This window comes from Asterias rubens, chromosome 11 (assembly GCF_902459465.1).
Source record: "Asterias rubens chromosome 11, eAstRub1.3, whole genome shotgun sequence".
Classification (NCBI taxonomy): domain Eukaryota; kingdom Metazoa; phylum Echinodermata; class Asteroidea; order Forcipulatida; family Asteriidae; genus Asterias; species Asterias rubens.
Genome location: NC_047072.1, coordinates 12,487,170 through 12,511,492, shown reverse-complemented (window position 1 = coordinate 12,511,492; position 24,323 = coordinate 12,487,170). Strand labels below are relative to the sequence as shown.

At 39.0% G+C, this 24,323-nt stretch overlaps 1 protein-coding gene across 1 annotated transcript in view; it reads right to left on the bottom strand.

Annotated features, from left to right (window-relative positions):
• LOC117296560 overlaps positions 1–23,702 on the bottom strand; it is a 101,090-nt gene extending 77,388 nt beyond the window's left edge. Inside the window, exon 1 of the mRNA XM_033779548.1 lies at positions 22,354–23,702. Coding sequence (XP_033635439.1) covers positions 22,354–22,429 — 76 coding nt within the window. The 5' untranslated portion in view covers positions 22,430–23,702. The remainder of the gene's footprint in view (positions 1–22,353) is intronic.
• Between the last annotated feature and the right edge of the window lie 621 nt (positions 23,703–24,323).

Here is a 24,323-nt window from a genome sequence, read left to right as displayed (position 1 = left end):
CTTTATTTTCCGCTGTATTTGTCATAGCCATTAACTTTATGAGTGGTTGCTAAACGTATACCTGCTTTTTAAAAGTATTATAAGTAGTTAAACATAAACTTGAATGGTACGACTTTAGAGGGACACGTTGCCTTGGACCGGACGAGTTGGTCTATAAAAAGCGTTTGGAACTGTTTTTTATAAAATGCATGTGGTTAGAAAGAGGTTTTAAAAGAAAAGTAGAATACAATGATTTACACAAATTTGCCTTGAAATTGCGTGGTTTTCCTTTTTGCTTTGCGAGCTAACACGGTCGGCCATTTATGGGAGTCAAAGATTTGACTCCCATAAATGGCCGACCGTGTTAGTCGACGAGGTAAAAGGAAAACCATGCAATTTCGAGGCATGTTTGTGTGGATCATTGTATTCTACTTTTAAAACATCTTTCCAACCATATGCATTATATAACAAACGATTACAAACGCTTTTCAAAGACCAACTCGACCGGTCCAAGGTAACGTGTTCCTTTAACGGTCACTTAATAGTCTCTTCAGTGGTACCGAAGTGCAAAGTGTCCGGTTTTTATAATAATAAAACAAAGTTTTTTCCCCAGGTAAATTTCAAATAAAGTATGTACTCCAGCCCACGCCCCCCCCCCCCCCTTCAGTACATCACAATATCCTATGAACAGGTTTATCAAAACATTGCGGATCGAGTATTGATGTTCGCAATGTCGAGAGGGGGTCCAGTGTCACCAATTATTGGAAACTGCACCAATTAAGACCCTCGAAACGCTTGATTAATACCCTCCCTAAAATGCCGATAGTCCGGACTCTGTGTGGTCTTAAAACGATGAGTGTTTTGGAAGTTTGTTCGAGAGTGCACTATGAACCGGGACAGGAGAGGTTAAAAAGCGTCTCGAGTCCCTCAGTCGATCGGGATGGAGTGTTATTCTTTCTTGACGCAAAAGGGTGAATTTCGTTTTGGGCGGCAGGGGCCTGAGCAAACTGGGGGCGGGCTAACTTAGGATTAATCTTAAGGTCTGCATGGTACACTGCAGGTTTGGGACTCGTCCTAAGTCCTAAGATCAGTCTTAAGTTAGGAAGAGTTTTGTGAAATCGACGGCAGTATATTTAAAGACCATTATTGTCACTTGGTGCATCTCAACTTATGCATAAAATAACAAATCTGTGAACATTGGACTCAGTATTGGCCATCAAAGTTACAAGAGAAAAATTGAATAATTTTTTTTTAAAAACCTTATTGCACATATTTGTGAGGCCTATAAAAGGCACCGGGCCTGAAGTATTTAATATATGAGTGTGGATTCACCTATTACCACTTGCGTCCAGTGCCTTGGCGCACGCGTGCTCTCAATGCGCTTAAACAAAGATAAACATTTCAGACACATGTGAAACTTGTAAACTATGTGAACGATTTATATTTCACAGCACATTAAGATTCGCGGGTTGATGCAGTGCATTCAGCAGCCACTGTCAGAAACACCTTGGCACACCCCTTCCCATAAGTGCACATGGGTTATTTTACATGTATAATATAACACACGGGACCTACGGCTTTACGTCCCATCCGACGGACGAAGCAATATTGACTAACGTGTATGCATATCGCTTCAGGACACTCAGTGTCAAGACTAGGACCCAAGACAACACTGTGCTTAGGAGAACAGCAGAGCTTAGTCCAGTATGCTGTTATAAGATGCACATGTTGCCAGCCAAAAATAAGTCAAGAAAAAAGTTATAAAATAAGTGAGTGGATTCTTCGTTTTTGTTGTTTGTTTGTTAATAGCATTGTGGCTTGTAGTGTATTTTGTACTGAACATTGTAAACATAAGTTGTATGTAATTTTTGTAGATATGATGTAGTGGCCGAAATGAATTCAGGGATAAAAAAAGTGAACTGAATTGAGTTGACTATTGAACATTCAGCACTTGTACTGTGCAACCTGATATGTTGACCAATGTGTGCAAACATTATTCCAGCTGCGTTTACTGTCTGCAAGTACTGTCTACAATGGCCTAGAATTCAAAAAGCCAACGTCAGTTTTGTCTAGCACTAACTTGATTTTTCGTTTTCTGGAAATTATGATGGCTCTGAAAAAGATGTCGCAGATGGCAAAATGCTGTGCTGTTTGATTTGTCACGGACTCCCACAGTCTATTCTTACTGTGCTCAGGTGTACACTTTGCACGTACAGTCCTCGAGTGCAGATTAGTTTTGTCTAGAAAAACTTTATTCCGTTTTCAATATCAACTTGAAACTGCGATGGTTCACGCGGATTCATTTTTTGGTAGTAGTATAGAATTTCTATGCTCAAAAATTCGCTGCGCTGCGACAGTGGCAATTTTGTTGTCACTTAAAGGGAAAGTGCATCGGGGATCTCAAAAGAAAATTCGTATGTTGAGTTGCAATCCCTGAAATTGTCTTACTAAGCTCAGCTGAAGTGTGTTACTACCATCTTCACAATCATCATTAACTTTATGCATGGCGTTAACTTGGTATCAGCTATAATAGTCAGCTAATTACGATGGTTCAAACAAAGGGATTGCGCATGCAGTTCGAAAACAAAGTTGCTTGGTTCGCAATGTCCCTTTAAAGAAACCACAAGATCTTAAGTTGATTTAAGAAAGAAAACAAACCGCTATTCGACTTTTGCAGAGAAGTCGTTCTCTGTGTATGGCCCCAAAATGTGAAATAAGCTTCATGTGCGACGCCAGCAGACATTATTAGATCACACTTTAGGGACACTTGAAGCTCACCTGTTCCAGCAGGTTCGCTAAAGCGCCTTATTACAAAGCAAACTTTTGACTTTGGCGCTCTATTCAATTTCAATTCAAGTCAAGAAGACATTTATTTCCATACTCTCATAAAAGAACAATGACAGTTATTGATTGTTGACTGATTGAAAGATATTGTATTGGGCGTATAATATAAAAAAAAAAAAACATACTTATATAAAAGATATTTGAGTTAAACCTTCTAGAAGGCTAAAAAAAAAATTTGCGTACAATTTCATTTTAGCTTCTCACGAGAGAGGGGAGGGCAATTTGATCTGCCCCTGGCGTATTTAGGTCCCCTGAGAAGACTGTATAAAGTTTCTAAAAATGCTAGTCCGTCTAGTCTTGCTCTCGTGTCCCGCAATTTAAATATTTTAGGAATTCGCTATGGCCATTGGGAATATCGTATGTAAACCATTTAACATTGTTTAGAAAACGTGTGTATGAACATGTATTTCAATTTATTGTAGGAATACGGGGGAGGGGGTGACTTTGGCAAATTAGTCTTTAGAAGCCCTTTTTGTGAAAGTAAAAGTGATTGGGCGTCGGACTTGTCAGAATATATGTATGGAATGCAAGCTGTCGAATTTAATACAGTTTGACGGATGGTATGTCAAATCTATGACACTTTTAAAAGGAAACTGACAAAGATTCTGACCTGATTAGGGATACTTTCAACACGGGTCCAGATTTCTGAGTTGGTGTATCCCATTTCTGGATCACGCTTACCCGGAAAATATTAACATGTCTTTTGTTTAACTGTTAATTTGTATTTGGATGATATCCAGTGAAATGTTATTATCGAACATTGCGTACGTTGGCATAGGGACCATGTTTTTGTTTTTGTTTGTTGGTCGTGTTAACGGGGCTTCAAGCCAAACCACCCCGTAATGATTTTCATTTTTGATTATCGCAACCTAGTTGAACAGAATCAAATCAGTTTTCTTAAGCATGCTGCAACTGTTACATCTCTCGCCCTTTTACAGTTGCCGAACGGTCAAGGTTAATCTGAAAGTTCCTTTGCCCCTCCCCCCCCCCCGTCCCCTTCGTAATTGGCAGTGACTTCAGTTTATTGACTGGTCGTTGAGTGCTCATCATCGCGACGGTATAGAGACCGGCTGTGAATGAGAGTTCTGCTAAATGAACCGTTCTTTGCTAGCGCGGCCCGTAAACGTTGTAGCGCCAGACCTCCGTCTAAGACCCAAGCATATGTATTCTGAGACCTAATGTAGCCAAGCCTGTACCTAAATTAATTAGGGTTGCGCTAAAATAAACCGATCCCCACCTGTAAGGGACGAAAGCGTAGTGCCATGTCCTAGCGGAACGCACCGGATTCAAACTTCGGTGGTTATGTTCAGCAGAGTGTGGGTTCGAGCCCCAGTCGTGACACTTAACCATGGTGGTTCGTCCTTCGGGTGGGACGTAAAGCCGTTGGTCCAGTGCGCTAAAGAACCTAGAGCACTTCTTGAAAAGAGACGGGGTTCGCCCCGGTGTTCCTGGTTTGATTAGCAGCATATTGCGCCACAGCACCTTGTAAACCATTACACGGTGCTATGTAAAAGGAGTAGGTCTCGTAATTCAAACGTAGTCCCACATACCTTGCAGGAAATACTGTATTTCACAGCAGTGTCAGGAGCATCATTGAGTGACGGTTATACGCGCTATATAAGAATTAGCCACAATTATTATTATTCACCCCCAAAACGCCCTGTGTTGATCCCAAACAGAGCAGGGCCCAATTTCATAGAGCTGCTTAAGCACAACATTTTGCTTAAGCAAAAAAATCCTTGCTTAGTACAATCAGATTACCGGCCAAGACTCCACACTCAATTGTTATGCTAAGTAAACAACAGCTAAATACCAGTTACAAGCAATGTATATGACATGAAATTTTGGCCAGTAACATGTGTAAAACAAGCGTGCTAGTGTCGTGCTTAAGCAATTTTTTTGCTTAAGCAGCTCTATGAAATTGGCCCCTGAACGAACTGGACGCAGTGATTAGAGACAACGAGTCCGTACATTTACCAGATATTAAAATTAGCAATCCTCAATTTTAAAATCGCAAATCAAATTAGAAAATTCTGATTATTTTAAGTGATTGATATGCAAGCGCATCATGACTCCAACTGGTTTGACGAGAGTCCTGTTATATTAAAAATTGTCAATTTTAAGCTCAGGTGCTCTCCCTGCTTGAGCCAAGGTCAAAATGCTATAAGTGAAGCGGACCAAATAAGTCCCATTAGTAATTTTGTTTTCAATAAGAAAGAACTACATGCAGTCTACCCTTACAAAATATATATTAAAGTCAATATCTATTTGAGTCAAATTGTAAAATTATTACAATATTTTTTTAGATGGTTGATTTCAAAACCTCAAGTTCTAAATCTGAGGTCTCGAAATCAAATTTGTGGAAAATTACTTCTTTCTCGAAAACTATGTAACGTTTTATACCATCAACCTCTCCCCATTACTCGTCACCAAGTAAGGTTTTATGCTAATAATTATTTTGAGTAATTACCAATAGTGTCCACTGCCTTTAAGACGAATCACTCGTCCAAATCGAGAAGACTACAGTCTCGTCTCTTCGTAAAGTCCACTCTGGACACTTTGACTCTAAGTGGGTCAGATCTGACCCGAATACAAAATTATGGAAGAGCGGTAATCACACTTTCCTCTTTCGATGACGACGGGCAGAGTACACTGTTCGAAACGTCGATACCACACCGGCTCTTCTCAGAGCCAACACTCCCACAGTAAAACAGACACAGTCGTGTTTGACCATGACGTTCGAGGACACCTATTGTTCCTGTATTGAAGCAGTCCCTGTTGGTTACGCACGCACAGTGAGAACCCATGAAAACAAAGAACCGACTAGTGAGGACCTATTGTCTCTATCAACAAATGACCTCGGAGAGTAGGCCATATACAAACACATGGTTGTACCCGCAAGTTGACTATTATTTTATTTATAGTTTCTTAAAATTGTTTATTCACACAATACAAAGCTTCAAACATGAAATTTCTTATTACAACCACGTGTCACTAAGTATTAAATAAACAGCAGCAGCGGCAGTGGGTCCTTTTTAAGACACGCTGAAGACATCAAAACAAAAAGTCGTCGTACTTCTTGACCGTTTGTGAATTATTCCCCAGTGAATTCCATTTCTGACAACCCTCCTCCTCTTCTCAGTCTCAAGTTCCGTGTTTCGGAACAATTCCCAGTTATTGGGGTGTCCCACTGTCCCTGATGTAATAAAGGCAGAGAGAAACGTCCAGGTTTCAATTTCATAGAGCTGCTAAGCACAACAATTTGCTAAGCATGAAACGTTTGCCTTGATAAAATAAAATAAAAGGATTACCAACCAAATTTTAACGTGATTTTCAGCATAATTTCATATAAGCAAACAGCCGCAGTCACAAGCAGTTATGCAACAAATGGAAATTTGGTTGGTAATCCTGTTTTTATTAAGGAAGAAATTTCACGCCAAGCAATGTTTTTGTGCTTAGCAGCTCTATGAAATTGGCCCCGGGTCTCTTACCAATGGGGTCGACCTCATCACGTCGTCCCCGCTCCTCCTTTGCAATGAATTCCTGAGTTATTTAGTCGTTTTTTATTTCGCGTTTTGAGGGGACGGGAATCCTATCCTTTATAGAAATGTCCATGACGTCCTAAAGATAATATTGTGACAGTTAACGAATCGTTTTGGTTTCAAATTTTCCATCGAGGGATATATGTTTTCATGAGCGAGCGTATAGGACATCTGAAATTGCACTTCCGGACAGCAATACTTCGCCTCATGTGGATTTATTTTGTGCCCCAGGTAAAGAATGCGGTAACATGTTGTTTGAAGGCATCGGACATGTTTTGTCACTGTCAAATACCAGTACTCTCACTTGGTGTATCCCAACATAAGCATAAAATAACAAACCTGTGAACATTTGGGCTCAATTGGTCATCGAAGTTGCAAGAGAATAATGAAAGAAAAACACCCTTGTTGTATAACTCTGTGTGCTTTCGGATGCATTTTATAAAAGGCCCCACAGTCCTGAAGTCTTTCACTATTTGAGTGATAAATAACCTCTGTCTCAAAATCTAGAGGGAACCGTTTATCACAATGTTTTATACTAGCAACAGCTCTCCATTGCCCGTTTACCAAGTAATTTTGTACGCTAACAATTATTTTTCAATAATTACCAACAGTGTCCGGTGCCTTTAAAAATACCCCGGGCCCAATGGATAAGTTTCCAATGGACGTTACTGCGGAGTAGGTCATGCTATGTACTCTGGTTAGAAAATATCAACACCGTGTGATTGAATTCACCGTAAAAACATTATTAAGACAACATTCATGTTTGCTTTTCTAGAGCAACACTTGAACGTTCAGATTTCACGCCTTGGTAGATTTAAGTCATGGGCGGAGAAAAGAGGGTAAAGCATATACTTGAGGAAAGAAAGAAAGAGGGGGAGAGAGAGAGGGGAGGGGGAGGGGAGAGGGGGAGGGGGTGAGGGGGGGGGGGGTGAGAGGGAAACTCAAACAAACTCAACATCCGTGTGATTGATTTCACAGCAAAAAACATTAAGACAACATTCATGTTGCTTTTTAGAACTACACTTAAACGTTCAGATTTCACGCCGCAGTAGATTTAAGTCATTGGTGGAGAAAGGGTAGAACTTAGCCGAGGAAAGAAAGAAAGAGGGTGAGAGAGAAAAGGAGAAATTCAAAAACAAAACTCAACATCCGTGTGATTGACTTTACGTCAAAAACATTAACACAACATTCATGTTAACTTGGTTTATTTAGATCTTCACTTGGATGTTCAAATTACACGCCTTGCTGAGTGAGAAATTACCTCTTTCTCAAAAAGTACGTTACTTCTTATACTATACGTTTCTCACCATTGTTATATTATCAACAGCTCCCTATTACTCGTTACCTAGTTAGTTTGTATGCTAATGAACTAGTTTGAGAAATTACCAATAGTAGCAACTGGCAAGTGCCTTAAATATAAGGCGCGGAAAACACGGCAGTATATAGCTGAGGAAAGAAAGAAAGATAACATAGAGAGAATCTACACCCGGATTCATAGCCCTTTTACAAACTACCTGCCCGTCTAAACAAGCTTCGTTTGGAGGAGTTGTTGATACGGCGAGAAGAATCTTAACCGTCGCCAGCTCCCAACCCTTGGGCGTTGTTTGGTACATCCTCGCTTGGCGTTCAGGTTTCCCTCGGCCGTCCAGGACTTCGCCTTGATACTTCTACGGTGTAATGTATCAGACTTGAAAAACATCAGGCATTAAAGGCACTGGACACACTGTTGGTAATTACCAAAAATAATTGTTGTCATAAAAACTTACTTAGAAACGAGCAATGGAGAGCTGTTGGTCAGTGAGTATAAAACATTGTGAGAAACGACTCTCTTTAGTAGTTCTTAAGATAGAAAATGTCTCACTCAAAAACAAAACAAAAGACTTCTGCTGAAGTTGTTATGCATCTTTTATGCACATTTTGTGGAAGAAGGGCGTGTTTTCTTGTATTGTTCTCTAGCAACTTCAATCACCAATTGAGCCCAAATTTTCACAGGGTTGTTATTGTATGCATATGTTGGGATACACCAAGTGAGAATACTGGTCTTTAACAATTACCAAACGTGTCGATTTCACAAATAGTCGGGACTAATCCTAACTGAGGACTAATCCTAAGGAGATATTAAAAACTTAAGGCGTCCTAAGTTATAACTCGTCCTAACTCTAAGACTAGTCTTAACTCTTTGTGAAATCCACTCAAGTGCCTTTAACATACGCCTCGCTCTTCTTCTTTTTTTCACCGAGACGTCGCGCTCACATACCCCTGCAGATGGTGGGGGAGCAAGGGCCCTCAAGACGGCCCCCAAGGTAGTAGTGGAGGTCTGTAACAGATCTATCTAACCCTCTAGGCAAATGAAGAGGCAATTTGGAAAAACTGCGACTGAACGGGTGTTTGCCTTTCAAATGTAGAACAGACACTCTCGGGAGTAATAAATGAAAATCCATATTTTAAGATACAGTTCCGTGAAATGAGTCCAGGGGAAGCTAGTAAGGTCTATTAGAAAGTTGGCTTCAAAGGGGGTGTATGTTTACTGGTAATTGAACCACATTAGAGTTAGTTTCAGAATCTCGAATTGATGGAAGGTGGTTCATCGAACTAAACTATCGTGTAAGTGTTGTAATACAACCATTAGGTAGTACGGGTTTTGAGGTATTGCCCGTGAGGTATCAATGTGTACTGGGTTTGCGGTAACACCAAGTGTCATCTATACTAAATGGGATTTTAGGCAATATATATTTGGTTTGCAGTACACCATGCGTGTGTCTACTTGCATGGTAGATTTTGTTCTTTAGAGAACTGTCTTGCTTTATATTTTACTACCGCGGAGTGAGATTTTCGGATTTCGGGAGAACTCTCAGTTCTTAAAAGAACTATCCTGCTCTGCTGTTATGTTCTTTGAGAACTTGTCTTGCCATTTGTTCTACTACCGCGTAGTAAATTTTGGAATTTGAGAGACTATAGTTCTGAAAAGAGCTGGCCTGCTTATTGAGATACTAAACCTTGGGATATGGCTAAATACAAAGAATCATCACCAACGAGAAATTACTTCGAATTTATTCTAATTTTGTTTGGTAGTTAACACCGTTTCATTGAATACCATGAACACTCAGAATTAACTAAACAGTTCCCTTATATAAATGTACAGACCCAAGTATTCTTTTTTATATTAGGATAATAAAACATTTCAAATCTGACCCGGAAGTTTTAAGGGTGCAGGCCAATAGGAGACTTTTGTGACGCTTGGTGGCAGCAGACTTACCGGGTAAATTCTGTTGTTCTCGGTAATGTGCGCATGCTCAGAGCTACGTAAACAATAGACCTTATCGCAAATACCGGGGCGCGCGCGTAAAGCTTGGAATTAGGTGCATTGTGGTCTAGCTGGTATCCAAATTTGATTCATATCTATCCCACAATGCACCTCATTCAACAGTCTGCGCTTGCGCATTGGTATTTGCGATAAGGTCTATGGACATTTACCTGGAAGGTCTGCTGCCACCTAGCATTTCAAAGTCTCCCATTGTTTTCGTTAACAAAAAACCGAGAGTATTATGTTGGTAAACCGCCATCGATTTGATGCCCGGATCCATATTTGATGCCCGGATGCCCGGATGCCCGGATCCATATTTACAGACTTCACTCTATTATGGCTAAATGGATCGCTTTCCATATTCACGTGTTTGCGTAACTTTTGTCCCGTTTTCCTAGATTTCCCTAAAGCAGTGCGTGCCGTTGACATTATCTCCCCATGTTTTCGATGCCCACTTGCGGGTCTTTGGTACACATTGCTACGTTGACGATACCGTGTAGTTGTGCTCTCATAATGGCAATAACAATACTGCACTAGTCTCTCATAATAACAATGGCAAGAATATATTGTAAAGGTTACCTTATCAAATTATGTTAATTTGTTGACCAAGGATCGGTGGATTTGTCGTGACGGAACAAACAGGACTGGTTTTTGGAGCATGAAATGGGAGTGTGTGGTTGGAAAATGTTTTTATTGGAGATGTGGCAAATGATCATATCAGAGTCATTTGTTTTTTCTCGAAGATATTTGCACGGCGAAATAAAAAAATACCAGTTTTCTTGTTTTAAAGCCTAGGACTTGTTCAAAAGAAATCAATCATTAACATTGCGCCCCGATTCATGTGAAGAGGGTGTCTTATTTTACCACCTGTGATTACGAGGCCGTGAGGACACTTTATTCTCCACACCGAGCCTTGTTAGAAGAATACTTATATCCACCACACAGTTTAAACCTTTACACTACAGCCAGCTGTGTCTGACTCCCTGTATACACAATGACGCCGACAGTTTGAATTCAAGGTTAACATAAAGGGATCAGACCATTTCCTCTCGAAGCCTTAATGTTTATTTACCAATCCTTGGTGTTTAAATGAAACAACAAAAACAACAAAAACAACATCAACAACAACAACGACAAAAACAACAACAACAACAACAACAACAACAACAACAACAACGACAAAAACAACAACAACAACAACAACATCATCAACAGAAACAACTACAACATCAAAACGTACAAGACAGCTGAAAACGTATACAAGACGGCAGATTTGCTTTTTTGTATTTTTACCTCAAAATCAGATTGAGTTTATAAAAATAGTAAATAACATAAAGAGAGTGTCTTTCTTAGCCATATTCAAATGGAAACTAACGTTTTACTTGACAACAAGTGCCCCAAGCAAAAGTGGTGCACTTTTGTTCCCGCTTAAATTTTCACCTTGTAGTTTTGTCGATGACTACCGCACTGTAAGTAGCATTAGTTCGCAATATCGTGGCTCAGAAAATGTAAAAGCAGCCATTCGCACTGAACTGACGCGTTTTATGTCAAACGTTTTGACTCATTGTTCAAAATATGGAATATTTCAAAAGGCTCTAATTGGGTTAATGCATACAGGTGCAGGTGACCTGTAGATCATTATTATTGCCACTTTGCCGATCACGACAGGGGTAAGAATAGTCCTTACATTTCATAGCCCGATAAGCAGATAAATACTGAGCAATTTTTAGAAGGCAAGCAAAGAAGATAATATGACATTCGTATGATTGTCAAATTTTGTAGATGTATTTTTTTCTTGTGAGGGGTGGGGGGGGGGGGTTGAGGCGTTTTGTTGATTTATTGGTTGTTGTGTAATTGTTTTGTTCTTTTGTGTGTTTTTTGTGTTTCTTTGCTTTTTGTTTTGTCGTGTAATCGTTTTGTTCTTGTGTGTAATTATTTGGTTTTGTTTTGTTTTCTGACTGCATTGTTTCATTGTTGTTCGTTTGTGTTTTAATTGTTCGTTTGTTTTTGAACAAAGTAATAATTTGAAACACAACTTTTAGTAATTTCAGATCTTTTAAGAATATTTGTTGGCAATAATTTAAGGAATATTTTGCTCTGCTATGAACACTGTCTGCATGTTTTTCTATAAATGCTGTTTGTTTCCGAAGGAATATTTACTCTATTATTTGCTTTGTTTGTTTCCTGATAAGGAGAAACTTTGCTGCCCTAGGAATAGTGTTGCTTCCCAATGAATAATTTGTTCCGCTATGAACATTGTCTACTTCCTAATAAAGAATATTTGTCTGGCTTGAGAAAACATTTGCTTCCTTAGGGATAAGTTCTGCGCTGAGAAAATGTTTGCATTAAGCCCACGTTTCCATCCTTGGGACCAAGAACACGCATATGGTGGTTTCGGGCTCAAGAACATTAATTTCCTTCCCAAGGAATACTGTTTAAAGCCACTGGACACTATTGGTAATTACTCATTGGTAGTTAGCATAAAAACTTACTTGGTGACGAGTAATGGTAAGCTACTGATAGTATAAAACATTGTGAGAAACAGCTCCCTCTGAAGTAACGTTGTTTTCGGGAAAAAAAAGTAGTTTTCCACGAATTTGAATTTCGAGACCTCAGAATTTGATTTTGAGGTCTCAAAATTTAGCATATGAAAGCACTTCGTGTGACAAGAGTGTTGTTTCTTTCATTATTATCTCGCAGCTTCGACGACCAATTGAGTCAAATTATCACAGGTTTGTTTTTGTATGCATATGTTGGGGTAATACCAAGTGGGAAGACTGGTCTTTGACAATTACCAATAGTGTCCAGTGTCTTTAAACAAAGAACATTTCTAATTCCTAACCTCTGCGCTAAGTACGTGGGTTATACTTCTCAGGAATACAATACCCTCTCCGCTAAGATCATTGTTTTAATCACACGTCATAATGTGTTCATCAAGTGTGCATATTTGCCTCCTCAATTTCTGCCCTTTTTATAGAATATTATTTGTTACTTTATAGAATCATGTTTGTGCTAAAAAAAAAAAGAATTATCTAGAGCATTCCCTGTTCCCTAAGGAAAGTTTTCTTCTGCGCTACGAAAATATTGGCTTGTTAAGGAACATGTATTGCTTATGAATATTTACTGCGCTGAGAATATATATGTTTGCTTAAAGGTACTGGCCACCTTTGGTAATTGTTAAAGACCAGTCTTCTCACTTGGTGTATCCCAACATGTGCAAACAATACCAAATCTGTGAAAATTTTGACTGAATTGGTCCACGCAAGAGAAAGGTTGTTGTCATAACGTTTGTGTGCTTTCTAGTGCATATCAAAGGCTTCGGACCTGAAGTATTTTAGTATTTGAGAAAAGAAATGCCTCTTTCTAAAAAACTTCGTTTTCACAGAGGGAGATATGCGTCTCCTTTAAAAGAAACTCAGTAGTACAGAAGGTTACATAAAAACACATGATGTGCTTTGGGGCTGTTCACATGAGAGGACATTGTAGAAAATATTTTGATCAATGTTGAGACTTCATTGAAGGCAAAGGAAACCTACACTCATTATTCTATGTGAAGATTCAGTCCTCAAGAGCCATTCTGCAGAATGGATTTACGGAAATTGGACTTTGAGTTGAGGTTATTACTCTCTGCTACTCGATCTGGACTATTATTGCCGGGGATAGCATGAATTGATTTGTCCTAAAGTAACTTCACATTGAGGTTTACTGTCGGGCTTAAAGACACTGGACACTATTGTTAATTGTCAAAGTCTTCTCACTTGGTGTATCTGAACATATGCATCAATTAACAAACCTGTGAAAATTTGAGCTCAATTGGTGGTCGAAGTTGCGAGATAACTATACAAAGGAAAAACACCCTTGTCACACGAAGTTATGTGCTTTCAGATGCTTGATTTCGAGACCTCAAAATCTAATTCTGAGGTCTCGGAATCAATTGCTTCAGAGGGAGCCGTTTCTCACAATGTATTATACTACCAACAGCTCCCCATTACTCGTTACCAAGTAAGGTTTTATGCTAATATTTGAGTAATTACCAATAGTGTCCAGTGCCTTAAAGTAATTTCACAGTTAGGTTTACTGTCAGGCTAAAGTGAGAAATTGAGTTTGCAAAAATAAAGTGAGCTATTTGTTACGGTGACAATTCTCAGTAATTTCAATTTGCAAACTGACTGATCTTTAAAGTCATAGAAGTACTGTAACGATCCAGAAGCGGGAATCAAGCTCAAATGAAACAAAGGGGTTTCTGTAATTGAAGATTTGTTTGCCTGTTTGTTTAAAATAATCTTCCCATCAAGGGAGCTCGACAAACTCCCACAAGGGAATATAAACACCAAGCTGGCAACAACCAATCTCTCTCATACAAACATTGGTTTTGACGACTATGATTTCGTATGGCACAAAATCAAGAAATTCTGAGTATGTTACTAATAATAATAATAATAATAATAATAACAGTAGGTATTTGTAATGCGCCAAATCAATCTTTACATATGTTCAAGGCGCAGCAGAGACAATGTAAACACAAAAATACATGTAAATATTCAGTGAATGCTAATCAGACAATAATAATAACACCATTTAAAAACAACAATGGGAAGAAATCAGAAACCAGGAGGGAAACCACGAGTTACTAGACAGCAATACTTATTCTAGTCATTGTGAAATCGGCGTTTAGCTTGCTGGTAGATCTCAAACCCACAACCTTGTGATCGCAAGTCCTGGGCCCAATTTCATAGAGATGCTAAGCACAAAAAATTTGCTTAGCATAACATTTCTTCCTTGATAAAAACAGGATTACCAACCAAATTTCCACATGATTTTCAATAGAAGCAAACATCAGCTGAATACCATGTAACCAACAATATGCAACAAAATGGAAATTTGGTTTGATAATCCTGTTTTTATCAAGGAAGAAATTTCATGCTAAGCAAGTTGTTGGGCTTAGCAGCTCTATGAAATTGGGCCCTGAAGTCTTACCACTGGTCCACGATGACCGTATCACCACGGACCGCTCATAGTTAAGTTTTTGCAGAGAAGCATATAATAATTTGGTGTTGATCCTCCACGTTACTTGCGTGAATCACAAACTCATCTCCGCACTACCTTTAAAGCCATTGGACCCTTTCGGTACAGTATTGTCCAAGTCCCACACTTTCGTGTATCACAACTTATATATAAAATAACAAACCTGTGAAAATGTACGCCCAATCGGTCATCGGAGTCGGGAGGAAATAACGGGAAAACCCACCCTTCTTTCCCCACGTTTCACCGTTTCATGACATGTGTTTAAAATAAATCCGTAATTCTCGCTATCGAGAATTTATATTGTTTTAATGTTTTCTCAAAAAGTAAAGCATATCATGGAATCATATTTCAATATAAGTCTTTCACCATCACCTTCTAAAACCCTGTAAATTATTTGTAAATCTGTGAACTTTTAATTTTTTTCTGTACCGAAAGTGTATAATGGCTTTACGCATGAATCCTTTGCAGAATTCCTTTTTGATCTATTCAGTCCAACCATGTTCTAACATCTCCCTAAATAGCATCCCATCTAAAGACGGCAGGTGCCACTAAGAATGCCACACAATAAATAAATCCCATGGCACAAGATGAGTTATATTTCACTTCCACATAAGGCGCTTCATGGGACACTTGTCCAACCTCTTGAAGACGAATGGTACATATAAATCAGGTCCTTCATGGGGAGAAACGGCGGCTCTAATAGTGGCTTCTAGTCTCAACTTCAAGACGCTGGGAGCAATTTAAACGACGATATCAAACGCGTGTTTATTGTTCGATTCTCGAGTCTTGCTTGATTTTCAGAGACGGGAATAATAATATAGTCTGAAGTTGAAGCAGATATTTTTGGGGGTATTTGCATTAGCTAGGAGATTGTACCACTACTTCATGTGATGTGTCTGCAACTACGAATAATTTGTATGGCCTATAACTTATAATGCTGTTTTCACAATCTGCAATTTGTATAAAGAAGGGGTTGCAAATCCGTATAAATGGATTGCGAATCCGTAATAACATATTGTTCATCCGTAATAACATATTGCGAATCCGTAATAACAAAGTGCGAATCTAGTTATAACAAATTGTTAATACGTAATAACATATTGCGAATCCGTAACAACAAAGTGCGAATCTAGTTATAACAAATTGTTAATACGTAATAACGGATTGCGAATCCGTAATTCTGAATCAGTATAAGTAGCGGATTGCGAATCTTTGAAAATGCATTGCGAATCCGTAATAAGGCATTGCGTATCCATATTAAACTGATTGCGAATCCGTACGGACTGCGAATCCCTATTATGGTGGCGTTCTAATGGATTTTAATCCGTATACATAAATACCTAAAAATGATTGGTTGAAAGGACATATCACTTGGACGATATAACCACAGCCAGAAGTGTTTAAACATGGGCGTGACACGCGAGCTTGCACCTGTAATTATCGCATCCGGACTGCAACCGGTATTACACAGAGTGTTTAAAACCGGTCATCCACATATTTATTCCCTTAATAACAGATTGGAATTTAAATTTTCTTGCTGGTGCCATAAATGGGCTCTCTTAAACCTGTATAATATTCTGTAGGTGTCCCTAGTGTGTATCCCGCTTAAAAGTCTGTTAAAAGTCCGTCCACAATTTTTGTTGAATTTCGAGTTTCGAAGTGGTGTCTTAAATTCGTGAATATTGATGGGTAATTGGTAATAAGTTCACGGTTTTGGGTTTTACAACACATTAGAGAATGGGAAAAGTGGAACACAGAAAGGTTATGCGAAATTATGTGCGTCTGGTGCCATGTTTAAATTCAATTCGTCTTCCATGTGTGACAAATAAAACTACAACAAAATTGAGGTGAAGAATTGATTGGAAAAAACGGCAAGTGCATGCTGTCACTATAGCCTCAATGTAGAATACATTTAAAGGCCGTGGACACTATTGGTAATTACTCAACATAATTATTAGCATAAAACCTTACTTGGTAACTTGTAATGGGGAGAGGTTGATAGTATAAAACATTGTGAGAAACGGCTCCCTCTGAAGTGACGTAGTTTTCGAGAAAGAAGTAATTTTCCACTAATTTGATTTCGAGACCTCAGATTTAGAATTTAAGGTCTCGAAATCAAGCATCTGAAAGCGCCCAACTTCGTGTGACATGGGTATTTTTTTCTTTCAGTATTATCTTGCAACTTCGACGACCAATTGAGCTCAAATTTTCACAGATCTGTTATGTTATGCATGATGAGATACACCAAGTGAGAAGGCTGGTCTTTGACAATTATACCAATATTGTCCAGTGTCTTTAAGTAATACTTAAAGGAATCATCAGGAGCTGCACAATGAGAAATACCTTCACTTTGTTGCTGAGGTGGACATTATTTATGGTCATGACATCTCCCCTGTCAAAGGAAACCAACGCCATTTACTACCTCAATATACGAAGCTTTTAGTCACTAGACTCCAAAGGAATAAAACTTCACAGGCAGCCTCTCGACTTCGATTTCATTGCCGCATTACACAAAAAGCTTTCAACAGCCCAAATAAAATAACCCTACGTTCATTATGTTCTCTTGTTTTGTTCCGTTCGACTGAGGAAAGAGAAATGTTCGCAAATGACGATTCTGAGCGAACGAACCGAGAGGACCTTTCTTTTCCTGTCATCTTCATCTGTTCGTAGTCTTTGGAATAATATACAATATTGCAGGAATGCCTACCTACGGAAGTGTATTGCCGCCACATGAATTTGTTTTCTTCTCTTTTATCCTGTACGTACACGATAACTTATGATGTACGTACACATTAACTCCAACCTTGTCGTGTACGCACACGAACTTATCGTGTACATACACGATAAGTTATCGTGTGTACACGATAAGTTCTCGTGAACGTACATAATAAGTTTGGATTTATCGTGTACGTACATAATAAGTTTGGATTTATCGTGTACGTACACGATAAGGGAGAAGAAAAATTACGCTTCCGTAAATACCTGTATATTTGCCCTAGTATATTAACTCCCAAGAGAAAATAAAATAAAACAAAGGTAGCATCTCTAGTCCTATAACTTCCCTTTAACAATGCATTTTTTGTGTCACGTAGAATTTGTCCGCTGCCAATTTCCGCAGATCGCATTGGGTTTCTGTGTAGCGTCCCAGTTGACAGTGTTATATTGCACTAATGGAAACACAACACTTGCTTAATAAATAATCTCTGACACTGATTGACTATTCTTCTCCAACATAAAGTTCCTACTAGTGTTACGAATTGGTTTGGATATTATCATGATGAATGTATGGTTTTAGATCGATCCATTTCAGCAGTTACTTAGTGTGATAAACCATGGCCTCCTAAATAATTAAAGTGCCTGTTCGATTCTAGTTTCGTGTTCATTGCAATCATGAAAGCAACCTAGTTACGCAAAAGTTATCCGCCATGAAGAAGCAACATAGCCTAGAGGCACTGTAACACCTTGACGTTTTAGCCAGCGTTTTATGCCGACGTCTGGCATTTTTGGCGATATTCGTTGACCAATTGAGTTCAAATTTTCAGAGGTTTGTTATTTTGTGCATTGTTGAGATACACCAAGTGAGAAGACTGGTATTTGACAATTACCAATAGTGTCCAGTGTCTTTAAGAAGGAGGCACTATGAACAGTGGGCGTGGCTCATAATGGATAACCGTCTTACCATAATTATAGTTAGGCCGTACCCTATTAGGTGTCATCATCAGCTACGGATACGACTCTTGCTAAGTGTGTTGCTAATGACGTCCTATACTTCAACGCATTATGACGCGGAAATCTAGCCGTGGCCGGTGCCGTAGCTGTGATCGCCAGTTCGGACGACACCGCAGAATGATATTATTTTATAGAGTTGCGAGCCAATTTCAAGGTACAGATTTTTAACACCAATATTTGTTTTATTTTATTTTTTAGCCTTCGAGAAAGACTCTGCTACGGTCAAAACGTCAGGCCATTAACTTTGTTTTGCGTCAATGTTTTTACTGAAAACATTGGTGGCACTTTATTGCACCGGCCGGCGTTATGAAATCGGGACCGTGGTCGAGGTCACGCGTGACGTCAGAGGTTCACTTTCAAACCCACTAGTTCGCAGTAAGAAGTTGCACGTATTTATTTATTTATTTCCTTTGGTTCGAACGGGAGACATTTATTTGCAGCGTCATGTCCAGTCACAGCTCTTGCATGCAATCTTATATCTTACCAACAGCTGATGATCAAGAAACGTTGAAAAGCATGAAGTGTGGGCCTTAGACTTTCAACAAACCCCAGACAGAAAGCTGTAAGCTTACATACAATCAACATCAACAATCAAGGTTTTAAAGGCACTAAGCAATTACTATTGATAATTGTTAGCATAACAGGTTACTTGGTAACGAGCAATGGGAAGCTGTTGATAGTATAAATCATTGTGAGAATTGGCTTCCTCTGAAGTAACATAGTTTTTGAAGAAGAGGTAATTTCTCACTCATTATAATAAAAGACTTTAGGCATGAAGCCTTTTATTAAGGCATCTAAAAGCACACAAATTTCTGCACCAAGGGTGTTTTTCCATTTTCTTGCAGCTGCGATGACCAATGGAGTCCAAAGTGTCACAGGTTTGTTACTGTATGCTTTCACGTGGAGCGCAACCTGACCTAGTAACTGGATGTTTTATTGCGCGAGATGAACATGTTCAAGGATGTGAAACGTGTTTAAAGAACGGTAGTCCTATATCTATAATTACTTCACCTGCTCCACGAGTTCCTTAATTAATGCATGAATCAACTAGGAGTCAATTAACTTGTATGTCAACAAGTAATCATTATCATCGTTGTCATTATCATCACAAGTCAGCGCTAGTTAGTTTGTTTGAAAAAACACCCTTGTCGCACAAGCATGTGTGCTTTCAGATGCTTGAATTCAAGACCTCGGCTGAGGTCTCGAATTAAATTCAAATAATTTAGTGAGAAATTACTTCTTTTCCAAAAACTACTTTACTTCAGAGGAAGCCGTTTCTAAAAATGTGTTATAACATCAATAGCTCTCCATTGCTCGTTACCAAGTAAGTCGTTATGATAACAATTATTTTGAGTAATTACCAATAGTATCCAGTGACTTTAACGTATAAATAGGCTCTTACAGCGCAAATCTAAAGAATTGTCGTTGCGCTTCATAATTGGAGATGTTTTTTTGTTTGACGAAATATTGTCCAGGATAGTGGCGACAGAAATCTTGAAATTTGATATCGGGATTCACTTGATGCAGAAATGGGACCTGCTCGTTAAGATCACATTTACGTTTTAATTCATTTGTCCCTTTTTCTTTCTTGATTCTTGCGGCTGGTTGGACTTGTAAGGTCATGAATGGCGATCAATAAATGTTTTGTTTTTGTAAATTAAGATAATTCCTTTCTTTATGGTCGGAGTCTTCCTACGTCTGACGACTATCCCGAATTCCCCTTAAAGGCACTAGACACGTTTGGTAACTGCCATAGACCAGTATTCTCACTTGGTGTATCCCAACATGCATAAATACAAACCTGTGAAAATGAGGAATCATTGGTCATCGAAGTTGAAAGAGAATAACGAAAGCAAAAAAAAAAACACCCTTGTTACGTTACTTTGTGTGCTTTCAGATGCATAATAAAAGACTTCAGCTATAGTATTGTATTATTTGAGTAAGAGATTACCTCTTTCTCAAAAACTACGTTTGTAATACTTCAGAGGGAGCCATTTTTAACAATGTTGTATACTATCAACAGCTCTCCATTGCGCGTTACCAAGTTTGTTTCCATGCTAACATTTAACAAGTAGATTTAGTAATTACCAATAGTTTCCAGTCCCTTTAATGGAGAATCAGGAGAGTCGTCAGACGGAGGAAGACTTCGACCATAAAGGAAATAATATACATAATTATAGGTACTATGCTGAGTGGCGATGATAACCTATATAGCTTGTTCAGAACGAGCGCTATTTACACAAGACTATATATGTATAGTAAGGAACCCGTAGGAAGGCAATCATTTTATTTATATATATTTGGATGTTCCCTCGAAATGTTATATCGACTTAAGTTCGCCCAAACAGGACTCTTAGTATGGGGCTATGTATATATATTTATGTATTTATTTTCTTTATTTGTTTCAAGATCTTTATACATGATACAAGTATCAGCACAACGGCTGTTTTACGTTATTTTTATGGACATGTGTCTTAACGAGATGAGAATAAAGAAAAATTACTTAAATATACCTTTTTGTTACATCGGAACAACATTTCATTCACTTGAATTAATATTTCAATGGAATTAGAAAATATTTCTTCGGAACGTATTTCGATGGAACAAAATATTATTTCATAGAACGAATTGATATTTCGACTGGAATCGAAAACATATTTTAGGAGAAGTGTTAGCTTTCAAAAGCGCCTATATGTCTGTGTGGTTTCGCCGTTTCGAACAGTAAACTCTGCTCGTCTTCAGCAAAATGTTTCGAAGTTAAGATTTCATAATAATACACTACCATAGAACCGGTTGCGTGTATACACAGAGTGCACTTTTTGTGTGATGTCAAGAGTAATGCACTTAAGGAAGACAGATTTGTTTTCTAATCAATTGTAACATTATAGCATTGTTTGTTTTACTAACTAATAGTTTAAACCTCAGAGGGGTGTTGACTCTGAAAAGTGCCGGTGTGGTCTCGACGTTTGAACAGTATAGTCTGCATGTCTATGTACTAAACTATAAGTTTAACCTCAGATTGAGGCAACGTAATACTGCAAGGTAAATCACAGTAAAACATCATCTTATTTGTTACAGTATGACACTGCTCTAGAATTGCAAAGGTCGTGGGTTCGAATCCACCCGAGTAATATGCCTGTGACTTTTGTTTCACAGAGCTCGGGAAAGTACTGAGTACACAGTGCTAACACACATCGGTGTATAAGGGTTATACCAATATGAATATTCTTTATCCCCGATGCAAATGTAACCTATTATTTGTCAGAGTTAAATAAAATATTCCACGAAGACGTGCAGCACCTAGAGCATCGAGTAAGTTGGAAGTTTAGTAACTTCAAACGTGCGCTATATAAGACTTCGATGTTATTATTATTTAACTCCGGTTTGAATCTGTGTCAACAACTGCTTGAAGCTACGCCAAAGTACGCTTGGAAGTCCTACTGCCGAGGGCTCACAGGGTGTCTCCCTTGAGTTGCTCGGGCAGGAAATACTGTCGTATTTGACAATAGAATGTGTCTGTTCCACGAGTCAACCAAGCAGGACCCAATAGCATAGAGATATGCTTTAAGCAGAAAAGAATGTCTGCTTAGCAGAATTGAACAGGATACAAGTCACAAATCGTACATGTGACATAGTAGTTTGGATAACCCTATTCTGGTCAGCACATTTTTTTTGTGCTTAGCTACTTTCTGTGCTTAAGCAGCTCACTGAAATTGGGCCCAGGGCATACCGGAAAGTACTTTTTATTTAAATATGTGAGCAAAACATGAGACACAATATCCTGTTTCGAGAAAGGGCAAACCACCGAAAGGGCAGCGTAGCCGCGGCAAAACCGGAATGAAGAAAATATTTGAATAAATATTGAAAAAAGATTGACAGATGAAATTTAACCCCCTCAAAAAAAAAGGATGAAATGAATGCATAACTCACCTGATGCAATTCCGATGAACAACATCACCGTGCAAATACCACGTAGGAGCAATATCTTCCTCTGTTGCAAAGTCATTTCTGCCCTTCTCAGAAAAAATAAACCAATAAAGTTGAAAGTTTTCCTTCGTCTGTGGTACCCTCTCTGGTGTCTCTGTCAGTACCGCCCAACTCCAAGGAGTTCAAGAAGTTCACTGACGCAGATAGATCTTTGTTTTATCAACCTAAAAGTGTGTTATAGTTCTTCTGGTAGTTGCTGGTGATTTATCCGGAACACACCGGAGTAACAGGTTCCTGCTGAGCGCAGCCTACCCCCATACGGACTTAAACGACACTCGGCGTAGAGGTTACTTAAAAAAATATCAGTTGTTGTATGTGTTTTACCTAAAAATCTGCAAGTTCCTGTTTGCTAGCGATTATTACCGGAGTGAGAAGTTCCTGTCTCAGCCACAGCTTACCCCATACGGTTTTAAATAGCACTCGCAACATCGATTCGGAGTATCTGATGATAGAGATGCTCTGACACGTCCACAGATACCTCCAGACCATTTAAAAGGCGCTCAAGTGGATGTTACGGCCCTCCTTAAACCGCCGCTGGGGAAAACACCCGGGAGAGAATGAGCTAAAATCGAACTTCCCGATCGCTGTTGATAACAACTAAATTCCCCCCTCTTAACCGTCTTTTCTTTCAAGTCTATCTCCCTATAGGCATCGTTATTTCCAGTATGTTCTTTTCTTTCTTCAAATCTGCAACATCCAAGAAACTTTAGATGTATAGTTGGCGAGTTGTTTACGGTCGTTTTATCTTTTGTAAAGAGTTTGCCGTACACAGCTAATTGCAGCCGCAGAGTTAGAGATGGGACGGGTGTGTGCACAATCGAGCAATATAACCACAGATAATACCGTAATGGTATCAAGACCATGTTCCAACTCTACCATAAATCTGTGTCTCTTTTCAACCAACAGTCCAGAGCACGTTTCGTTGAGCTGTCAAAGCAGAAAACATCCACAACCAGTCCCACAGTTGACGTGAAATGACGGTCTCATTAAAGACCGTCAAAATAATTACTCTCAAAATCAAAACCCAACTCCATCTGTGGTTGACTATACGTATAAAAACCACCTTAACGGAAACAGCGACAACAGGGGTTCAGAAACAATCGCTATAAGAAACAAACCGACGGTCGTACTATCGCGAAGCTCCCGTCATAATAATTCTCTCCATGCCACAGATGGTCGCCGTTCTCGCGTCTGTTGTTCTAAGAATTTGACGAGAGGGGGACAAAATGAAATTAAGCTGACAGTGGTTTGTTGGAGATTAAGCGAGGATGACTCTGGGTGATGCGACTAGTGTCTCGCTCCATTGCGCGGCTGTGTGCTTGATGAGACGTGGATGATGGCTAGGGGATGCGGGAGACGGCAAGAGTTACAAACTGTAGCGTGGAATAGCGACCACCTGTTTTCTATCTCTCTCTCCCGACATTGGGGGCGCCGTAAGAGAACCAGTGGTCATTAGTTGGCTACTGCAGCTCTGAGAAACGTTTATCATTTTGTGTATTCCTATTAGCTGGGACTTTTCTTCCTGCGTGGACATGATTTTCGGGACTGATTTTCGGCGACATCTCAAAACCGAGATTATGCAATGCAGTTAATTAGCTAGTTCTAGGTACTTTAATTACGCATAGGATTAAAACGACGGTTCCAAAAACCAGAAGGTTTACTTTGCCTTCAAAGTGGACTTTTTGTTCGACTGTTTCTGTAATTATAAGATGACATTAGTGACCCTGTATACGTTTAACGTCTTCGTGAGCAGACATGTCTGCCCGTTCATTGATCATGTAATATAACGCCTCATAAAGTAGGATTTTAAAGTAACTTTATTTGAATATCTCTTTTTGAGTAGTGTTGGTTCAGAAACGAAACGGTGGTTAACGACTCAACGTTTCAATCAATATGCTCATGATCGCCCGTGA